We start from the raw sequence: 21,967 nt of genomic DNA, 5'->3' as shown, positions 1-21,967 counted from the left end.
ACTGTATTTAATTCTAAAAGAAAACGACTAGTTTCGCCAGCCCATTCGGGGGCATCATCAGGTCTAAATTCAAACGTTTTTCACAAATGCTGAGGAAACCTTTAGTCACTGGGGAGGAGGGGAAAGGGGGGGGGGGAATTTATTATCTTATACAACATCAAGTGCTACAGTTAAACAATTGGAATAAAAAAGGTAAACAAATTGAAACAAAATATAATTATAAAAATTGTGGAAAAAAATAAAATATAATGAAGAACACAAGTAGTAAACAGGAGAAGAAGCGAGCTCTTAAGAGCTTCTCATTTAACGTAGGTTACAATTTTTAAACCAGGTTTCCGCTATAGTATTTCCTGGTCCATTGTCTCTGTTTAATATTGTTTCAGGGTTGGAGGTTCGCTTTTTTATGATCTCTAAGGATTCTCTTATGTCGAGTTTTATATTATGGTCTATTTTACTAATAATTTTGACTTTATCGAATAATATTTCGTGATTTTGATCAGAGTTGGCAATATGTTCGGCTAGGGGTGATATCAAGGTCTTGTTGTTACGGATGTACCCTCTGTGGTCGTTTATGCGTTTTTTAAGGTTACGTTTTGTTTGGCCTATATAAATGTTGTTACAATTACATGTGATTTCATAAATTCCAAAGTTGTCTAATATATCGATTTTATCTTTAAGTGGTTTAAGATTATTTTTAATTTTGTTGACAGGTTTGAAAATGGGTTTGATATCAAATTTTCTGAATTCGTTGCCAATGGGGTTGGAAATGTTATGAATGTATGGTAACACTGCGAAGACATTAGATTTTAATTCCTTTTTCATATTGGTATTTTTCTCGATTGAATTTCTATTAGTGATGCGGTCCAAGCCTCTATTGAGAATTCTAGGATCGAAACCACGGTTGACGGCTACTGCTTTGATGAATTCTATTTCTTGAGTTAGGGAAATGTCATTTGAGCAAATTTTTATGGCACGATCAATGAATGAATAAAAGGCTGTGGTGATTGACGTCATTGACTACACGTTATTTATCATTGGCTGCTATCCCTAACATAGAGTTTAGGCTTGGATACAAAATGTAGATGCTATGCGATTCTGTGGTCAAATCCGAAAAATCTCCTATAGAATTATGGGATTCTACTACTGAATTTTGTATGTGGGTGCTTACACGTTTTTAAAAACAAGCGCTCATGCTTATCCTTTAGAGTGCGCACTAAGTTGGCACCGCCAGATTATCTAGCAAGGATATTACAAGAATGATCTTGGTAGGAGAGTGGGGACTATGTAATCTACCAGATGGGGAAAATTACAGACAGAACCTTAGTCCATGACGACACAAACTAAACGCGATTAAATTATCGTTCTAAATAAAAGCCGCAACAGGGCGCAGCACATAAATTTAATTTTAATATTAAATAAACTTAACGACGGTATTTCATCAAGTGATTTACATTTTCGGAAATCCCATCATTAAATGAACGAGTAAAAGAGAAAGTAGTTAAGTTTCTATTCCGAAAATCTATTTGCAACTTACTCTTTAATAACTTATTTAACTATAGTTAAAGGGGTAATAAGTTGTTATTAAGTTGGCAGGAAAATACTTTTTAAAGTTTGTAATTAGTTAGTTTTTAGTATTCTAGTGGTTTTTAAGTAAGGTCTTAGTTAATATTTAGTTTGTATTTGTCTCAAATACAAACTTAATACCAAGATCCTAGACAACTTATTTTTTTGGTAAGGACTGTTGACTTCAACACGCAGCACGCAGCAGAGTATGATTAATTAACCAAGCAATTAATAAAATAAACTGACTACTTTACTATAACAACATATTAAGAAAACAGAACACTGTGTAGAACGAGGCAGCTGACTAAACTGACTATAGATTGTACAGTAAATAAAAAACCACTGCTATGTTTAATTCACCATAAACAAAAATTAAACTTCAGAATGTGGTGTTAAAAAATCATTATCGTTTTTAATCTCCAAAAAATTATCACCATATTTCTCCTCACCCTGTGTCAAAAAAGTTTCTCAATAGAATTTACAATTTTTTTTTTTCAAAAGTAATTGGTTTTAAATTTTTGTAGGAGGGTGAAAATAATGACAAGTTTGATTTTCATCCCAGAAGCAAAGACGCTCTTCCAGCGTACTTGCTCGTCCACAACACATGGTTTTACATTTTAGACCTTTTGGCTTCTCTCATGCTGCTCTTCTTAGCATGTATGGAGAAACCTTCTGTTCCTGGATTTGTAACTCCAGAAGGGGTAATTAACCTTTTTTTTGTCATTTTTGTCGTATTGGAATCTAAACTACCACTGGGGGTCTAGCCTTGTCTTTGTCTCCTAGACTTAAGACTGCTCACAATTTGTCATCTGTTTCTTAAAGGATTTCCAAAGAAATATTAGCTTTAACTAATATATTAAATTTGCCTTCAATGTGCTTTTCCCAATGGAAATCAAAAAGGAATTGCTCATTAGGAAGCTATATAACCTAGGGATGCCAATGTTGCAGCAGTCTACCATAATATCACCAACTTCGTTAAAGGGCAACGCAAGTGGCCATGCAGGCGGTTAATTTTCTTATAGATAAAAAGAATGACTGCGCATGCACTATCTGTCATAGCATTTCCCTCTGTATAGAAGCAGAATCATATTTGGTGATTTTATTTTGTATAAGTGCGCCTCTCGAGGTTCTTAAGCCATAGCAAAATCCATGCATTCCGAGGAAAGTGAAGTTTTTGAGGTTACCAAAAAATCTGATCCTTTATAAAACATATCCTGTGGGGTATAATTATTTGGAAATTTTTAAGGGAGACTGGATATAGGGCCAAGTGTGTAAGGCTAGCGGCAGAGATATACTGCGTCCAAGGCCTGCTGTTTCAACCTCCATAATTGAAAATATTCAATTGGCAAATGAATTTTTTCCAAAACATTGTGAAATCTGAAATATCAACGTCAAACTCTTGGAAAGTAACTCAGTTCTTTTCTCCATAATAAATAAATTAAGCTAAGCCTAAAATCCTCGGTTCATTGGTGTTGAGCTAAAAAAATTGCACCTTGTGGCTACACCAAGGAGAATAAAGATAAGGTTTCCGCGCGGTATAAAATCATCCTTGGAAAACCAACAATTTGTAGAAGAAAACATAATTCCAAATCAAGCGCCCCCCCCCCCCCCCTACGTGGCCACGTGCTTCGTTCATTAAGTCATAAGTATAATACAGAATTTCTATCAAGGTTTAGAATTTCAAAGATTTCAATTAGTTTTCCCCATGCTATTTTTGATGCTCTTTATTTATTATTATTATTGATGAAGGGGTGAAGGGCTTTGGAAATGCTAGTTCGCGCACGTTGACCAGAGGTCCATTGTGCAAAAACCCGAACCCTAAGACTTAAAAAGTCCAATATCCGACACAAAACGGAGAATCCTCTTGGCCGGCATATTATAGAAATCAGAAGTTTCCAGTTGATGCATACCAAGATGCTCGAATCTTTGGGCCGCGTAGTAATCGCACCTACAAAGCAATTTCCTCCTCAGCCTGACATGCCCTACAGATTGGATCATCGCTGATTCCAATTAGGTGAAGATGTCTGTTAAGGAGACAGTGACCTGTTAGTAGGCCAATGACCAACCTGATATTAGATTTGGAAAGCGAGAGCAGCTCCTTAGCTCTCTGCCTAGAGGGGCCCGAGATAAACTCTTTAGCCTGCCTTTGGCCATCCATCTCAAGCCAAAGCTTGAGTTGACGGTCAGTCATGGAGTTAGAGATAAGGCCGCGAACTATGCTAGAGGGGATAGGAACGGCAGGTTCAGGACCAAAGAACCCAGCCTCTGCCTCCTTCTTGGCTAAGACATCTTTATTTAAGATAAGCTTGTTGTTGGGTTAGGTCCTGTAGGTGTTGAAGTACAGACGGGTTGGGTCGAGTTTAGTCCAATATGGCTGCAAGCAAAATGCTTACATTCATTTTGGGATAGGTCGAATTTGAAATAACCCAAACCAAATCCAACTGTAAAACTGACAAAGGGAGTTGGGTAAACCAACCCAGAGGCAAGCCTAGTTTAGATCACCAAAAACAAAATAAATAAAATTTCATAGGAATTGGGTGGGTGGTTATTGTATATGTAATTACAGATAGAGGGCGCATGCATAGGGTACGGGGACTGAAGGTGAGGTAGATGGAAGATTATGACAGTCGGTATTTGGGCATTGTGCGATACAGTATGACAATTGTATGATAACTATGAGGAGTGTAAATAAATTAGTTTTTATTATCTATCTGATTAGTAGTTGTTGTCAATGACAAACAACGAACACAGTAGTGGTTAATTAAAAAATATTGTGCAATGAAAAAACTTGTAGACACAAATTTTTCAAATATTGGTATAATTTCAGATTCATGGCTCCCTTGAATTAATTTTACTGGGAGTAATGTGTGTTGAAATGGGAATGAAACTTCGCTGGATGGGTGTAAAGCCTTTTTTACGTCACAAAAGAACGGTTACCAAGGTACTTGTATAAATTTATTTATTTCCCGAGTGTTGTTTTAAAAAAATTAAGTGACTTCAACTTCTTTAAGATCAAATTAGACACAAGTGGTATTAACATGAAGGCCATTTGAAATACAATATAGGCACTCAAGTCCCTATTGGTTTTACATTAAACTGTGTACATGTTTATTTAAACTTAACTTATTTAAGGTATTTATTCGTGTAAACATTTATCATTTTTATTTCTTATACTCAAACTATTACGAATAATATAAGTCTTTTTTTTAAACCTTATTTTTAATTTGCAAATTGATAAAGAGAGAGTAGGTTATTTTACTCATTTCTTTTCCTTTTAATAACAAATTTGTATCAAAAGGTAATCATATTAATACTATCTATAGGTTGTAAATAGTCACATAATTTAACTGGTTAATAAAATTTAATTCTTAACCTGAACTGACTTGCATCTGTTAAAGTTAATCTATTAATAGATTAACTTGACTCATTCGATCACTTATCTAAGCGCACCCTATAGCAGAGTTACATCTAGTAGATTGAAAATGGTTTGTAATTACTAATAGTGTATATATTTTCTTATACAGGTAATAGTTTTGGTTGTAATGTTTGTTGAGGCTATTGTGGTGCTTATCAGACAAACAAGTCATTTTCGTATTACGAGGGCTTTGCGACCTGTTTTCCTTATTGACAATCACTTTGGCAGAGGTGTTAGAAGGTGAGAAAAACTTTTTTTGCCTGACTAAAATTGTTTATTTTGTGTATATTTTAATTCCTAGATCAATCCGACAAATTCTGCAGTCTTTGCCACCAATAATCGATATGTTAGCTCTTTTATTCTTTTTCATGTTGGTGTTTTCGGTCCTGGGTATGTATTTATAGCATTTTGGGTAACTTGGAAAAAGTGCTAATTATTCAAATCGGCTTTTAGGGTTTTACATATTTTCTCCTAATCCCAAAGATCCAGTGAGTAATATATAATTTTTTACTACATTAATATTATAATAAATCCATTCTCGTATTACGCTTAAGTTAAAAACATGCAATATATTTTCTAAGCCAATGACTTAAAAATAAATTTTTCTATAATCGACTGACTAAAATTAGATCCACCTGTTGTCCGTAGTATTATCTGAATTAAAGATTTTAAACTCTTCTTCTGTAAGTCTTTACACATAACCTCTGAAACAATGGATAATGTCAATTTATTGACGCACTATTATTTTGTCTTTTCAAGTATGTACATTAGCAGAAGCCTATAATAAGAGAAGCCTCTAACTATCTATACCACCAACGTAAAACTTTTGAAACATCTGGTTTTTGACACGGAGCAAAGAAGAAATTAACGCAGTCTATGACTAGCGAATCTAGTGAGCGCTGTATTTAGTCTTTGTAGCAAAAAAGTAGTTTGCGCTCCAAAACGTCTGTGATTTCAAGTGATTTCACCTGAAGTCCCTCGGTATGAATATATCAAGAGCCACATATCGCCTTAACAAATCTGTATCCCTCCGAATACCTCTAGTTCGAAAAGAGGCGTTTAACTATTTTGGGCTTCTCTTATTATAGGCTTCTGACATTAGTGAGTTACAGCCCCTCAAAGGGATTTGTTAAAAGGGAAACGCATAATTACAGTAGATATTTTCCATTAAATGGGGTTTATTAAAACTTGTTACTATACCTGCACAAGTTAAATTTTATTTTGTATTACAGTACTTTTCTTCTCTTCCTGGAAGCTTTGTGAGCTTATTTGTCTTATTAACTACTGCAAAGTAGGTGGAATTGTCTTTTTCAATATGTTGTTAAGAAAATTTTGCACTGTTAACCGATTTCAAACTTATTTAGTTAAATTTAAATTTAAATTATGAAATTTCCTAGCTTGATTTTTATTTAGATATGAAACCTAGATATAGTGCGATATGAGTTAATTATTGAATGGTTATAACTTGACATGATAGAAATTGTTGTGATTGAAGCCCAATTTTTGGATTTCTAGATAAAATTAAAGGTAACTGACATTTTAAATGCACAATTTTGACTTCGCATTTAAAGTTCAAGACAATGCCTGATTTATCAGTTTCTACTGCATATATTCTTGAGATGATTGTTTCAGGGACTCAATTACCACCACAGTTTAATGTAACTAATTTCTAATAGAGGAGAGAGTATGCTACGCTGATTGATTAGATTACTGTATAACTGCTAGCTAATTCTTAACTATGATTTAATATATTAAATAGGAAATGGTTTGGAAATAGACTAGTCCCTTAACTGGAAACGTTTGGCATTAGGTATACTCAGAAGAAAATAGGGGAAGTACGTATCTGTAGCTTTGAGCCATAGAAGTCGTCGTGTGACCCACGAAAATGCCTTTTTACGCATAATAAACCAAACTGAAAAAGTAGTTCCACTTTTGTTTTGATTCAACTCGGCTATAAACGACGAAAGCAAATACGCCTTAGCTCAATTAGCAGAGAATGAGAAGGACATTATGTTACAATTGTTCTATTTAAGAAAAATTGATTTTTTAAACGATGTATTCATCCGCGATTTCCCGCCAAACCATTTTGGCGCGAAAATTCGTGAAAAGTGACGCCTTTCCAAAGCTGACTAGAAGCGTAATTCCCCCTATTTTCTTCTGGTATACTGTATATAAAAAAAACACCAGCATTTGCCTATTAACCAATATGTTGTTCAGCTGGTCATATTGCCAAGATACCTAGAACATAGATTATCATTCAAACCCAAAACTTGTTCCATCTTAATTTTTTGGAAGTTTGTGATAACTTTGTAGGGTCAACGAATTTCACATTTCTGCCACCAGGTTTAACAGAAGCTTGTGATGATTGGCGCTAGTTATGTTAAAAACAAGTTTTAGAACCTGTTTCCAATGGATTTTTTTTATTTAGTTCATACTGCAGTCGTATTGGATTCGGTTATAATACTCACTTTAAGATACTGATTGATAGGTTATTTGAGAGTATGAATATCATTAGACATTTTATGTGCTTCATCATGATTGATTCATACATCGTGCAAGAGTTTTTGAAAAGAATCAGCAAGGAGGCAAATAGTGTCGTCTTCACGAACTGCTCTGAAAACTTTGCATGACAGGTGGGAAAGTTGCAGAAATATCTCAACTTTCTTTCCTTTTTATTGTTGTATACCCTATTTTTTATTATGGTTATTTAAGTTTTATGGTTAACCACTAGTTGTTTCCATTATATTTGTGTGGTTTACAGTTACCCAGATGTAATGATGCCTGCCTACTCAGAATCTCGTTGGGCTGCTATTTATTTTATTGCTTTTCTCATTACACATCTCTATTTTCTAATGAATTTGGTAAGCGTTCAATTTAGTTTTTTTATGAGTGCATTTTTTTTACTATTATTTATTTCCTCAGATGTTGGCAGTAGTTTATGAAACTTTTACCACCATTGAAAAAGAGAAGTTTAGAAAGCTATTTTTACACCGCCGAGAAGCATGCTGGCATGCATTTCAGTTGCTTGTTAATCGTTCATCTCCGGGCCAAATATTTTTCCAACACTTTGAAGGCCTCATGCACTTTTACAAGCCACGAGCTAGTAAATTTTTATTTTTACTATTTAATTTCCAGAAAAATATGGTATCGGTAAATTTTAAATTTTGTAAAACCGTCTGATTAATTGCAAAGTTTCAAAATACATATATTGTAATTATTAAATGTTTAAGCAATAGTTTAGCATCTGAAAAGATAAATTTGAGTGTAAGATCATTGCTACATAAATCATAACTTTTCTGAATATCAACAATAGTTCGTTACAGGTTTTGCTGTTGCAATAAGTAGCTTAGTCTCCAAACAAGTTCAAATATTTTTATTTCAAATGTTTAACTTTATAAATTTAACTTTTTGTACCTTCTTTTAACCAAAGCGGTAACTGTATAAAGATTACCGGTATCATATATTTGAAGTTGTCAGAGCATTGCCTTTTCTCCGTCACAATTTTGCTTCTGATCACACAAATTCCTTTGTATTAATTTCTAGGCTAATACCCAAGGCACCACATTTGACCCAAGTCATAGACCGACTTTTAATACCTTTAAATCAAGTGGCCAGGTTATATTGCTTAGAAGGGTGGTGGCAAGTGCTTCTTGCCTACTTAACAAGTTTAATTGGAAGGGGAAACATTTTTTCAAGATTGTTATACATAGAAAAGTGTGCATTGCCATCTAATCAGTTAAAAATATATAATTATCAACCGTATAGATATGTTATGTAGTGATGCATGGTTTCTGGCTTGAAATTGTTTCCTCCAGACAGCTCGGGAACCAGCTTTGAAAACTATGTGAATACCTTTATGTTGTGTGGTTTTGGTTTTTTATGACGGTAGTAATTGAATAATTAAAATAAAGTTATATTTAATTATAAACAAACTTGGTTAAAGATATAAATATAATAATTGAAGTGCCAATAAAGACATCTTGCAAAAGTTAAAGTAGAACCATTATACTAAGCAGAATTGGCAGGAGAGCAAGTTAAGTGGACAAGCGGCTATGAGATTGTGGTTGTTTATCTGCCTCTGCTGGCTGTTATATACCCACCACTGATGGCGCCTACACGCGGCCAAAATATGTACTAAGTATTTCAAAAACAAACAAGCTTACAAGTAACTGAGTTAAAAATAACTAATTCAGTATAAAATTACAAAGTAACTCTAACAAAATTTAAGATTATGAAGGGCGTTAGCACACAAAACTTTTGTTATATTATACACATCATAGGGAAAAAGTTAGACGATAACCTCTAATGCTTTCTCTTATGTTTGCAGACGACGCAGAGGGAAGATGTGCCTATCTTAGCTCCTTGTTTTAGCAAAGTTTTTATGATTATTTGAACGATTTTATTTAATTTTATTAAATAAGGAAATGATATTTTACTATACTTAACTTATCCAATTTTGCACAACAAAGACTCCCGTAGACGTAAAGGAATTAATTGAACTCAAAAAAGATCTAGCTACTACTAAACTATCATTCAATAAACAACTAAAAGACCTCAAGGATGAGCTATCTAAAGTAACTAAGGACATCAAGGATGATATAACCAGAAAACTTGATATAATTCAAACAGCCCATAGAGAGAGCCTTCAGGAATTGGAAATAAAAATCAATAAGAATAACATAGCCGCGAAAAATGATAGTACCAGAAACGGAAATAACTCTGAAATCCCCAGGGTTGGCAAAACTAAAACTAGTTTTAGCCGGGCTGAGTGGAAAAAACCAGGTAAAACTGGCAAAAAGCGGGAAATACGCCTATTTAAGCCTCAATGACTTAAGCAAAGCATAATTATAATTAAAAGTTTGCATTGTTCAAGATGTAAAGGTTAAAGAAATAGAAAACAATTATAGTTTAAATTCAGTTTATTAATCATGTAAAAGTAGTATAAAAAATTAAAACTCAAAATTTCCTGGGTGCTTTCTATTTAGCATTTGATAACAAAATAGGAGTTTAGATGCTGTTTCTATCTTAAATCTATTTCTTAATTTATGAAGTGTCAATTTTTAGTTTGATTTATGCCTGGCGTCTTGGTCGCACCATAAGTTTAGAATATATTGGCGCCACAAAACAACCTATATTATACCTGTAGTTACTACTTGTCAGCACGTGCAAAGCCACACTACCTATTATCTATATGACTCGGTTACTTAAAAGGGAGTCGAGACCCTTCGATTGAGCGTACTGACAATTCAAGATGACTATAGCTATGTTTAACTCTCTACCTTTTTTAATTTTTAGTAATTTTATAACGCAAAAAATGTAAAAATTTACTTAAATTGGTGAAAACTTGATTTTTCCACCCAGTTTTAACCGCGTTTAATCTAGGTTGAAAAAACTAGTTTTTGCCACCCGGATTTAACCTGTAAAGAACCGCGGTTTTTCCACCCATGGCAAAAACTTGCCCACCCTGGAAATCCCACAAAAATTCTCTGAAGCAGCTACAAAAATAAACTCAGATACACCTCAATATAGGAAAATCCCAAGAAAAACTGTGAAAAAAAATCAACATAACAATAAATCGCAAGCTATACTAAACCACCAACAAAGTAAAAGGCAATCCCCAGAAAAATAGCGTAAAAAATACGGGGAGTGGAAACTATAATAACAGAAAAAATAACACACAAAATATAAATAAACATTTTAAATCGGGATCCATGCCTCAAGAGCGGTTCGCTACCTGCAAACTATACACATCACCTAATACAAATAATTACTTTATTGGTAACTGCGCTATTTATTCTGATGAAGAAGCTATGAAGGCATATATACAATCGCAAGATATTGAAGTAGAAGCAATAAGATTAATGAAACGCTCTTCAGACCCAAACCCTAGTATAAAATGCTATATCTTAAAGGGATCCCTCACTCACAACAGCGGAAAAACTGGTTTTAAAGCACACTGCAAGTCTGGATTTTATGTTACCCCTATGCCTCCCCCTGTTGTGAGTGATGGATCCCTTTAAGTACTTCAACTGATGCGTCATCTATATTAAATCCAGATTGTTGGCCAACAGGAGTTTCCTGTTGTCAATTACAAGTAATCTCGAACAAAAGTAAAAAGATCTGGGGAACTAATACTGAAGAAAACGGCCTCAAACTATCAAAATCACCTACAAATAAGTACTTTTTAACAAACTGCCCAAAAAATGCCACATCAGAAAACATCTAAGAACACCTAGAGGAATTAGGACTGCCCTACGAATTGCAAATTCAGGCTCAACAGACCCCAAAAATATACAATACAACAAAAACAATTAAAGTCTCATTACTACTCTAAAAGGTCTAAAAATTGCCGCCTTAAACACAATTTTGAAAATATCCCTTACGAAAAAAACATTTGAAAAAAATCAAATTCAAATTGGGACCGTATTTGCACCAATTCGGATATGTTAGAGGCCAATTAGGGAACACTTGGAGATGAAATTTACAATTGGTACCAATCTGACCTCAATTGAAACCAACTGGTTATAATGAAAATTCCAATTGGAGCATGTTCAACACAATTGGAACTAATTTGATATGAAAAGGTCCCCAATTGGAGTAATAATGACCAATAGACTCATTTCATACTTTTGCCTCAAATAGTATCCCAATTGAGACCAACAACCTGGAGGTTGGATCCAATCCCTTGCGAAAAAATTAGGTGGTACCATTACATTACCTAGTGGTTCCATTTGGCTTCCTGGTGGTATCTAATGGGGTCCATATGGGACAACTATTAATTCAATGGGGTCTATGGTGTTCTAATGGGCACCATTGGTACCATTTGGAAATCAAATGGGCTCCAATGGTTCTTGATGGAAGTCAACAGGCTCCGAATGGTTCCTGATGGAAGTTTTGAGGCTCAGAATGGTTTCTGATGGAAATTTCCAGACTGCGAATGGTATCAGTTAAAGTTTGTTTTTAAACCAAATGGGTTCTAATGGTTTCAATTGGAACTGAATGGGCTCCGACTGCGACTGGGTTTTCTTTAGGGTACCATTTGGAAACCTAATGGGTTCTAATCTTTGATTTAAATCACCTATTATATTTCAACGTAATTTTAATTGTCAATTTAGTTAAAATGCTAGCTACAGCCCTGGGTTAGTGATGGCCCACTGCCATACTTTTTCAGACATAATTGCTGCCAGTAAAATTAATTTATCCAACAAATACCCAATTTGTTTATTTTTTTCTATTATAGTCTCCTCGGAATTGCTTTATCATCCAACTAAACTGACTGTAATAAAATTAGATAAAATTTCTCTTAAATATTTCCATGCAAATTCACCCGTCTTAAAGGTAAATGAAAACAATAACCGATCGAATGCTCTCCCTAATTACATTTCTTGAATTGTCACAGTCATATTCATTTCTGTAAACTGTAAACATAATATTATCGGCAAAGTGTAACTCAGTTCAATAACCACTTAACTAAGATGTTATCATTATAGTTGTGGTTCATTCATTACACTATGTAATATTTAATTCCTGCGTGAGTACCAAAACCACGTAATATGAAAAACGTGTTTTTTAATCTTCAAATGGGGTGTCACGACACGTGTACAAATCGCGTAATTGTGTTAACAAACTGGTTTGCTGATATAACACCAATTTGAACCACTGTAAAAATGCCATTGAAACCATTATCAACCTCCAATTGGAACCACTATCGACCTCCAATTGGAACCGCTATAAACCTCCAATTGGAACCAATTTAAACCTCTACACTACAATTGGAAAATCTAAATATCCCATTTAAAAAAACAATTGGAAAAATGAAATATCCCATTTAGAACCAATAAGCAAAACCAATTGGAAATAAATAAATTCTACAATTGGAAAAACAAAATATCCCATTCAGAACCAATAACAAACCAATTTAATCCATCAACAATACCAATGTGGAAACAAATGGGAATGGTGCAAAAATACCAGTGGAACCAACTAATCGATGAGTTTGTATTTCAAGAAGTAACTGAAGAACAAGTCTTCAAATACCTGAGAACCATGAAAAGTAATAAAGCTACAGGTGCTGACTCTCTGCCACCTAAAATTATCCAAGGCCTCGCTATAGTTATCTCTCTATACCTTACAAAAATTACCAATACATCGTTTAGTATGAATAATTATCCAGCACAGTGGAAAACAAGCAGGGTAATCCCCCATTCATAAAAAAGGAGAACTCTCAAATATGGGAAATTATCACCAGATATCAATCCCTTCATGTCTATCTAAACCCATAGAATACATATCATGCCTTCAAGTAACACAGTATTTAAAAGACCACAATATCTTAAATCCGCCTAAATGATGGTCAATATGTAGGAGTTCTCTTCGCTGATCTAAGTAAAGCCTTCGACTCATTCAACCATGACATACTATTATCAACACTAAGAAATAAAAACTCTTCTAGCACTAGTGTATCTTGGTTCAATACTTACCTACACTACAGGAAACAATTCGTAAACAATTGGTGAAGCTAAATCAACATCCATGGATATAACAACCGGGGTTCCACAGGGAGGAATACTTAGCCAAACTCTCTATAATATATATACTAGTGATATACACAGGCAGCTAACCTCAAGTATCTCCAACGAATATGCTGATGATGATGCCCTGATCCTGTCCAATACCGATCTCGATGGACTATTAAATTATATGAGCTAAGAAGCCAAAAAAATTAAGAGATCCTCTCATCAAAAAATCTAACTATGAATGAAATCCAGACAGAATTTATGCTTTTTCATCCAGGACGAAAACAAATCATAAAAAGAGTAAACAAATTAAATTTCTCGGATTCATTATTGACGAAGATCTCTCTTGGAAAAACCACCGAAATGCTGGTCACAAAATCAAGCCAAAGACTAGGAATACTTAAACCCTTTAGAAGTGCCTTAGAAACTAAAACTTTTAATCTGCTCTATAATTCATTAATACTACCACTATTTACCCATGGCGATATCTTTTACAATTCGGCTAATTTAATATACCTTAATAAGTTAAAAGTGGCCCATAATAATGGCTGCCGATTTGTAGCAGCGAGAACTAAATTGGATGACCTTGAAACAACATTATGTATTAAACTTGTGTACCATGATGTTTTAAATCTTCAATGAAATCTGTCCAGATTACCTTCAAGAACATTTTAAGAAACGTTATGATATTCATCTACAAAACACTCGAGCTTCATCCTCAAATTTTTATGTAGAAAATCTTAAATCATCCCTTTGTCAAGTGAGCACCAAATCTAGTGGAATCGAACTCTGGAACAAAATCCCAAACACAATAAAAAACTTACAATCTTTAAAAGAGAATTGTGTCTTTTTATATTGACAGATTTACTGTAATAAATATAATGTTAACAAAATTTGTCTATGTAAACCCTGCTGGGTCTCCTTATAAATCAGGCTAGACCTGAATGGTGTCACCCAATAAAGCATTTTATTATTATTATTATTATTATTATTATTATTATTATTATTATTACTTCAACCAGGGTTTTAAGTACAGAGTACATATAGAATGAATAAATATACAAATGTTAAAGTACTTCAATGTTATTCAGATTTTGATGTCCCAGTTATTAGTTAAATTAATAACACTAGGATATTTTCTTCCACAGTCTAACCTAGAAGCAACAAACACAGCACCCCACACAAGGAGAATGCAACCCGTCAAAAGTCGTGGATTTTCTTGTGTACAATTTTCATCGGTTAGACGCATTATCGCCTGCAGTCGGCGGAAGTGAAAAATTCCGAAATTGTCTTTCCCCCACTCGTAAAACATTCAGCGTAAAGGCCCGTCCAATGAAATTTGTACACAACACTGTGTTAACGTGTTTATAGGCTAGCTGTGTTCTCCTTGTGTTTGTTGCTCCTAGGTCTAACAAAGCTAGTCTGTAATTTGAAAGTTCAGTTTTAAACAACGATATGTGTTAGTAAACTTTCAAAGGTAGCCAATTAAAATCAAAAAGATAAATTAATTATTAGGCAAAGCTCAGCAGTTAGTTTAGTTAAAAAAAACAATTTCTTTTAAATGTGTTCATCTTTTTACAGGCAAGCAAGATGTATACTTGATGTTTAAAACTTTAGATTCTAATAAGAGTGGATCTCTTACTTTAGATGAGTTTTACCATGTATATGAAATAAGTGCGTTAAAGTGGAAGGTAAATGCATTATTCCAATAATCTAAGGTTTATGAATTCTTATTTTCTTTAACATTACAAAGCAAAGGAAAAATGATGTACTTTGGTTTTCCTGCCTTTCCAATCGTTGGATTCGGGGGATATTTTTCAGTAAGTAAATTAAGTAAATTTTTATTGATAAAATTGTAATTTAAATAATGAGATTGCACTGTTTAACATATTCCTTGTCAAATATAAAAGATATATTTATTGTCTTATGACTTTTCGGGTTTCCCTTTGACCGGTATACAGTTTTAATCTATCGTACTTAATCATTTCAAATATAACTTTTTATAACTTTTAAAATAGTCAACACATAAATGTAACTACGAGTAAATAAGGGGAGTAATGTGTGTCATTTTTGCGAGACAGTAGTTTTCAAGAATAATCTTGTCTTTCTCCTGGACCATAACACTCCTGCCTAGCATTTTTGTGGGGATGAAAACACCTAAAGAGGCAGTTACAACGCACAACACTACGAGGCCATAACTTTAGTTGTTGTATTGCGCTTGTGAATATTTCAAGTATTAAATTAAATTAGTTTATGTTTAGTTGTGCGGTACGAACCGCCAAAAGGTAAATTAAGAACTACCTTTTACTACAGTTCTTAGGAAATTAAAACAGTTGTCTAACAAAATTAAGTTGGTCAATTGATGAATTTAGAATGATAAAAGAGCAAGTTCAGTATGAAAATTCAACATTTAAACCAAAGCCTATCCACTTATGAGTTGGTTCTCACATCCTGCCGTGACAATCCTGAGGTTAAAACATGTTGGAATCTTGGCTGATTTATATTAGTTAGTTGGCATTGTTCTGACAAACGAGCTAATCAAGCGACCTATTTCAAGTAGCATGTGATTGCCTTAATTCAAATCTTCTCGTTGTTGGCCTCCCCTGTGGAAAGTGATTGAAGCTAATTGGGTCGATCCTCTGAAGCACAGTGGTAGTAGTAGTCTTGGGATGAATATTAGAAGGTTGCAGGCTATATGTGTATACCATTTAAATGATGCAAAATGGTTTCCATGATTAAAAAATTGTAATTCTAGTCAAAAGAGAGCAAATAAATTTTGTAACGCTAAATTATTTTTTATGGTATTTGAATTTAAATATTTTTTTACTTTTACAGTTATTTTCAAAATTATATCTTGGAAATGGACTGATTTAATTATCAGTAAGTTTGAAGTGTTATAAACTTATCATCATTCTACCATTATATTTTATCGTAGATTTAGTCATTGCAACAAATGGAATTTGGCAACTTATTGAAGCTATAGAACTATCAAGTGGGTACAAAGGAAAATATGAAATAATTTTCCAGCAATATAAAATTTTCATTTTTAGGTCTTCAAAATGGCCATTTGGACTCCTTCATAAGTATTTGCATTTCCATAATAACTTTTGCTGTTTACACATTAGAGCTTAGCATAGTTTTACAAATAAGTGTGTTCTGCTGGTCAAAAACAAGGTTAATTAGTACAGAACCAATATTGTTTGAGGAATAAGATCTTTCCTTCTAAAAAAAATCGATCCTCCGCCTCATGCTGGGGGAAAATTCGACAATAAAGCACTATATAATCGTTGTCCCTAAGTATAAACAAATACATTCTTAACCGAACTTACTTTGGTATTGTTAACTTATGGTTCAAAGGAACCTTTTGATAATTGAATTTTTTAAAGGTTAATGGTCTCAAGGACCAGAAAGAAAAAATCTTTATTATTATGCCCGTTTTTGAAGTTATAGTGAAAACATTTCCTATTTTATTTCGGTACACTATACAATTTCTTCAACCCCTAGGTGCAGAACTCAGTCAAATTTTTCTTCTGAAAATTTATTCAAAAATTTATGGCTAATAAAGAATTTTTGGTAGGATCATAATTTGCATCTCCTCGTGGTGGCTTTTACACCATGCCACTGCTGCAATTTTAATTCTGACCACCATTTATTACTAAATTTATTAACACAGTCTTATACCTAAGACTTTACTAGTACAGGATCAATTGACTACTTTAATTTTTTTCTTCTCTAATTTACTAATGATTGGTTACTTGAACAATACAATAACATTAAAAGACATTAAGAAGTAACAAAGATAAAACAATTTGGGAGAAAACTACATTTAATAGGGTTATCTTGTCAGTTAAAGCAAATTATTAAATACAAGTTTTGTCCCCAATCATACAACTTTTACAATAAATAATATAATTATGCAAGTTTTAACATATATTAGGATAGGGTTTTTCCATAGGGTAGGTGTTTCAGGTCTCAATTTGATTTTATGATTAGATTTTGAGATAGTGGGTGTTATTATCATAAACGCTATCATTACATGGTGATAAAAGTATCTGTATTAGTTATCACAATTAACAACTGATTGTGATCCATTTACTTATATTGAATGTTTTAAAAAAAGTGTGTAAATTAACCTTCTTTTTAGTTACCCATCACATAAGAGTTGGGGAATCCCTTTCAAGCTGGATATCCATGGCTTTTGTGGCTTGTAAGTATTTGCCTTTTTCAGTTATTTCTTTAAATTAATCAGTGTAATCCAAAGTTATTAAATCTTTAAATTATAATCTTTTTTTACCTCCATGCCCCACCCCCTATAGATTTCATAAATTTAGATTTTTGTTTATTACTTATGAGGCCAATAATTAGTAGAGACTACTATGCCCAGTCAATGAGATGATCCAAGATTTTATTTTTAGTACACTTTGCTCAGCGTCAGTCTTGTGGCAGTACCAGTATAGTTCATTATAGAACCATCGGAATTGACTTTTACAATAAACCTTTTGTTCTCTATCAAATAAATACAATTCAAATCACCATAAAGCAGTTCCGTTACTCCTGATTCCTTTAGTACTTTTAAAAGTTGGTTATGCTGCTCAGTATCAAAAGCCTTTGTGACTTAATTTAAATCTAAATTTTTAAGAATAGTTATTCACAGAGATGCAAAACTCCAGTTATAGTTGAACATCCAGACCAAAACACTGGTTGTTTAGATAAGTATTAACAGGTATTTAAGTAATCACAGTTTTGGATACCTTTCGGTAACTCAAATTCTAATGTTTTGTTCTTGATACAGTAACCAAAATGTAATACAATTTAATATTTTTTTTATCTATGCTGCAGATAATTATTGTTTTATTTTTGAATGAGAAGTTGGATTATAACTAATCTAGTTTTTTATTTATAGTTTATTGTGTAGAAGCTTTATTCAAACTAATTGCTTTGGGCTTTAGTGGATATTTCCAATCTGGTTGGAACACGTGAGTATTTGTTACAACCTATGTTTCAGGGTGTATTTATCGTTATCACGTATTGGTTACAATGTAATGTAAATGTTTTTCTGATTTACTCACAGGGCAGGCCTAAACCTAAATGATGACTTTTTCAGAGACTAACCCTAGTAGCACAAAACCACTGGCCCGACTGTGTTGGAAAAACAGTTGGCTGACACAGTCGGGAAACCAGTGATTTTAGCGTCAAAATGTCGCACCTGGCCGACTGCCGGTAAAACAGTTGGGTAAATGATGTTGGCCAATTATAGGATAAATAGTCGAAATGCAGTCGGTTTTCCGTTGGAGATGACTAACAACGACTGTTTTTCAGGATTTATCAAACAGTTGGCCAACTTATGGTTATTAGTTGGGAGACCATCGATTTGAATATTCGCCCAACATGAATATTTTAAATTAACATGATATATGCTTAACAAAAATTTTATTTTATTAAAAACACATTGTAATGAACACTCTTCACGGTAGAGATATTACACTATTATTTTATCATTTTTAATGAGGGACGCATCAGTTTAGGTTAATAATGGTATTTATTTCCAACTACTTCCGACGGGACATCTGTTGCCCTTGATGTTTTTATCTATGTACTTTATCCTAAACTATTTCATGATCAAAAAAGAGGGAGAACTAAAACAATAAACCACGCTTGGAATATGCTCAACAAAGACCTAAACATTTATTCATTCTCTCATTCTCTTCCGTACAAACAAAAAAACCAAAGTAAAAGCAGACGACGCTTTCGCCTGCCTGGCAAAACGGCCAACTATGTGAAGTACCGTATCACAATGTACCCTTGGTTTCTCTCGTCTTTCTCGCAGTGGAGGTCTTGTATTCGAATACCTTTTTGGCTTCTTAGGTGTCTTCGCAGTCAAGATCACCCGTCTTTCTGGGCTTGGTGTTGGCAATCTGAATTTACCATTAAAATGTACCACTTGTTTCGGTTCGGTACTGGATTTGTGGTTGTTTGTAATGGTTCTAGCTTGAGATGTGGATTTTCCAGGGATAGGTTCTGGCTCAGTGCTAACTGTATACTCTGCGGGATGGACTTGATAATCATATGAAAACATTAATTCATATTCAGTTTTGGGGTCTATTATTAACTATAACTGTCAAGGTCGGTTGAAATGCCCACTTTTATGGTTATACTCTTTTCTCCAAACCTGATCGGTAGCTGGGTTACAGCTACTACCCCTTTTACACCATATTGTTGATAAAATTGATTATTGTCCACTTCAGGCTCTTCTTTTCTATTACGTCCGACCAGATGATAGGTTTCTCTTGATAATATGGGAAAAGGTATATCTGGACGATATTCGCCTGTGACGGTTGTTTCCTCTACGCCTATGAAAAAGACAGTTGACTCCATCTGAAATGTTTATAAAATTAATGGTTTTTCAATGAGCACTGCGCAACCATTCCTGATCTATGGTTGCCCCAGGGATTGGTTCGGGACTGAAACAAAACATCCCACTATTTAGGTCCTGTACTAGTCCAAGATCCAATAAGGGTTCCCACATTCTCTCCAACTCTTTCTTTGACCCGATTTGTTTTTTAAACGGGACTGTTGAATAATAGTATACGTCCCTGATTCACCTTTTTAAGTTACCTTGCGGTTGTTTTTTACGGATTACTATTTCTCTTTGCCAACCCTTCTTGAGTGGTTCAAGATATGGAGATTCTTTGTCGTCTTCCAAAAGGTTTCCTGGTTCGGCAGGTCCTTTCTCGGTTTCATATTGTGTTCCTGGTTCCACCAACTCCAGGTTGCAGATAATTACGTCCTCTAGGTTGTTCGGTACTTCTGCTATTGGCTCAGGCTCTATCAGGCTTGTTTCAAAGTCTGTTTCTGTAGGTAGCTCAGGACTAATATCAGTAGCTTCGTCTAGAGATGTCTCACTGGATGGATTTTGAATTCCACTAGGTTATCGACATCTACTCCATGAACTTCCTCGTACTGATCTCCTTCGTCCTGCTCCATATAAATTTTAATTGATTAACGTGCAATTTTCCAACCTGTTTACCAGTTTTGCAATCTTTAAGCTCGTATGTCACGGGACTGTGATTGATTATCATTAGCCGGCACATTTCTTTCCAGACAGCAGATGTGAACTGTGTACCATTGTCGGACAAAACACGCTCAGGACAACCATGTTGAGAGATATATTTTAGAAATACGTTGGCCACTGTATACGCTGTTATATTGCGGATAGCGAGCAGCTCCACATACTTAGTAAAGTAGTCGACGATTATAACGATATATCTGTTCTGACGTTGGGTTGGCAGCAAGGGTCCCATCATGTCTACACCGACCAATTGGGCAGGTCCATCTGTAGATGTATTAGAAATCATTTTACCAACAGGTTTGTTATTACTTGCCTTGTATTGATGACATATAATGCAATTCTTGAGGTTTTGATATATGATCTTCCGGAAACCAGTATAGAAATATTTCTTAGTGATTTTCAACTCCGTAACCCTTCTTCCACGATGTCCAGATGTGGGATGATTATGGTACATGTCTGAGACGTTGATGGATAGCTTTTGGTGCCAAAACTCGAGCGGGTCTGAAAGCAGTAGCCTTCCTGAAGATTATACCATTGCGCAACTCGTATAGATCATGTTCTGTTCCCTTCAACAGAAGGTCCAGAATTCCGGTCCACTCATCGTCAGCTTCTTGTGTCTGTTTGACAAGTGTTACAGGATCAAGCATTTGATCACCAGCAGCTAAATAAATTGTCATTAAACTTTTCAACGGAATGGCTTTGTCTACACCTAGGTCTTCAATAGAGCGAGATAGTGCGCCCGCTACTCGGTTACTGTTCCCCGGTTTGTAAATGACGTTAAAGCTATATTCTTGTAGTTGAATAGCCCATCGGACCAACTTACTTTTTGGCTTTTTCTGGTGGTCTGTGACCACAGTGAAATGTTGACCATGTAGATGATAACGGAACTTTTCAATGGCGTATACGATTGCTAGGCATTCTTTCTCTGGGATTGCATAGTTCCTCTCAGCTCCTCTAAAAGCTCGGCTAGTATAGGCTAACGGCACCTCGACCCCATCCTGAATCTGTGATAGCATAGCGCCGATGGCGTGGTCGCTTGCATCTGTAGTGACGATGAATGGGTACTCTGGGTTAGGTATATGTAAGATAACCGCTTTTGCAATGAGCTCTTTGATCCTTTTGAAGGCCGTATTTTCTATCTCAGTCCACCTCCACTTTGCCCCTTTCTTCTTCAGTCGCTGCAGTGGTGCTACAACTTCTGCAAAATCTGGTATGAAACGTATCTGATAAGTTACCATACCCAGGAATGTAGCTAGTTTGAGTCTTAGGGATTTTGTACTCTCGAATGGCTTGAACTTTAGCGTGATCAATGCTTAGTCCTTCCGTGTTGACAACATGTCCCAAGACCTTGACTTCTGAACAGGCAAAGGCGCACTTTGATATTTTCAAAGTTAAGCCGGCTTT

The 21,967-nt window shown here is 34.5% G+C and overlaps 1 protein-coding gene across 3 annotated transcripts in view; it reads left to right on the top strand.

The window, feature by feature from the left end:
* LOC149959032 (two pore calcium channel protein 1-like) overlaps positions 1-21,967 on the top strand; it is a 36,037-nt gene that overhangs the window by 3,995 nt on the left and 10,075 nt on the right. For 2 of the 3 annotated variants that reach the window (XM_090166374.1, XM_090166373.1), the window contains 15 exons: positions 2,088-2,264; positions 4,391-4,504; positions 5,088-5,218; positions 5,280-5,368; positions 5,432-5,466; positions 6,211-6,269; positions 7,740-7,839; positions 7,901-8,081; positions 15,076-15,185; positions 15,248-15,314; positions 16,330-16,374; positions 16,430-16,486; positions 16,545-16,577; positions 17,639-17,701; positions 18,398-18,470. In XM_090166374.1, coding sequence (XP_090022500.1) covers positions 2,088-2,264; positions 4,391-4,504; positions 5,088-5,218; positions 5,280-5,368; positions 5,432-5,466; positions 6,211-6,269; positions 7,740-7,839; positions 7,901-8,081; positions 15,076-15,185; positions 15,248-15,314; positions 16,330-16,374; positions 16,430-16,486; positions 16,545-16,577; positions 17,639-17,701; positions 18,398-18,470 — 1,334 coding nt within the window. Of the gene's footprint in view, positions 1-487; positions 938-2,087; positions 2,265-4,390; positions 4,505-5,087; positions 5,219-5,279; positions 5,369-5,431; positions 5,467-6,210; positions 6,270-7,739; positions 7,840-7,900; positions 8,082-15,075; positions 15,186-15,247; positions 15,315-16,329; positions 16,375-16,429; positions 16,487-16,544; positions 16,578-17,638; positions 17,702-18,397; positions 18,471-21,967 lie in introns of those variants that run through there. The other variant, XM_090166375.1, reaches the window with a different exon arrangement.

This window comes from Leiobunum rupestre, chromosome 2, assembly GCF_980474605.1.
Source record: "Leiobunum rupestre chromosome 2, qqLeiRupe1.1.hap1, whole genome shotgun sequence".
In the NCBI taxonomy this organism is placed as follows: domain Eukaryota; kingdom Metazoa; phylum Arthropoda; class Arachnida; order Opiliones; family Sclerosomatidae; genus Leiobunum; species Leiobunum rupestre.
This window is presented reverse-complemented; position numbering and strand designations above follow the sequence as displayed.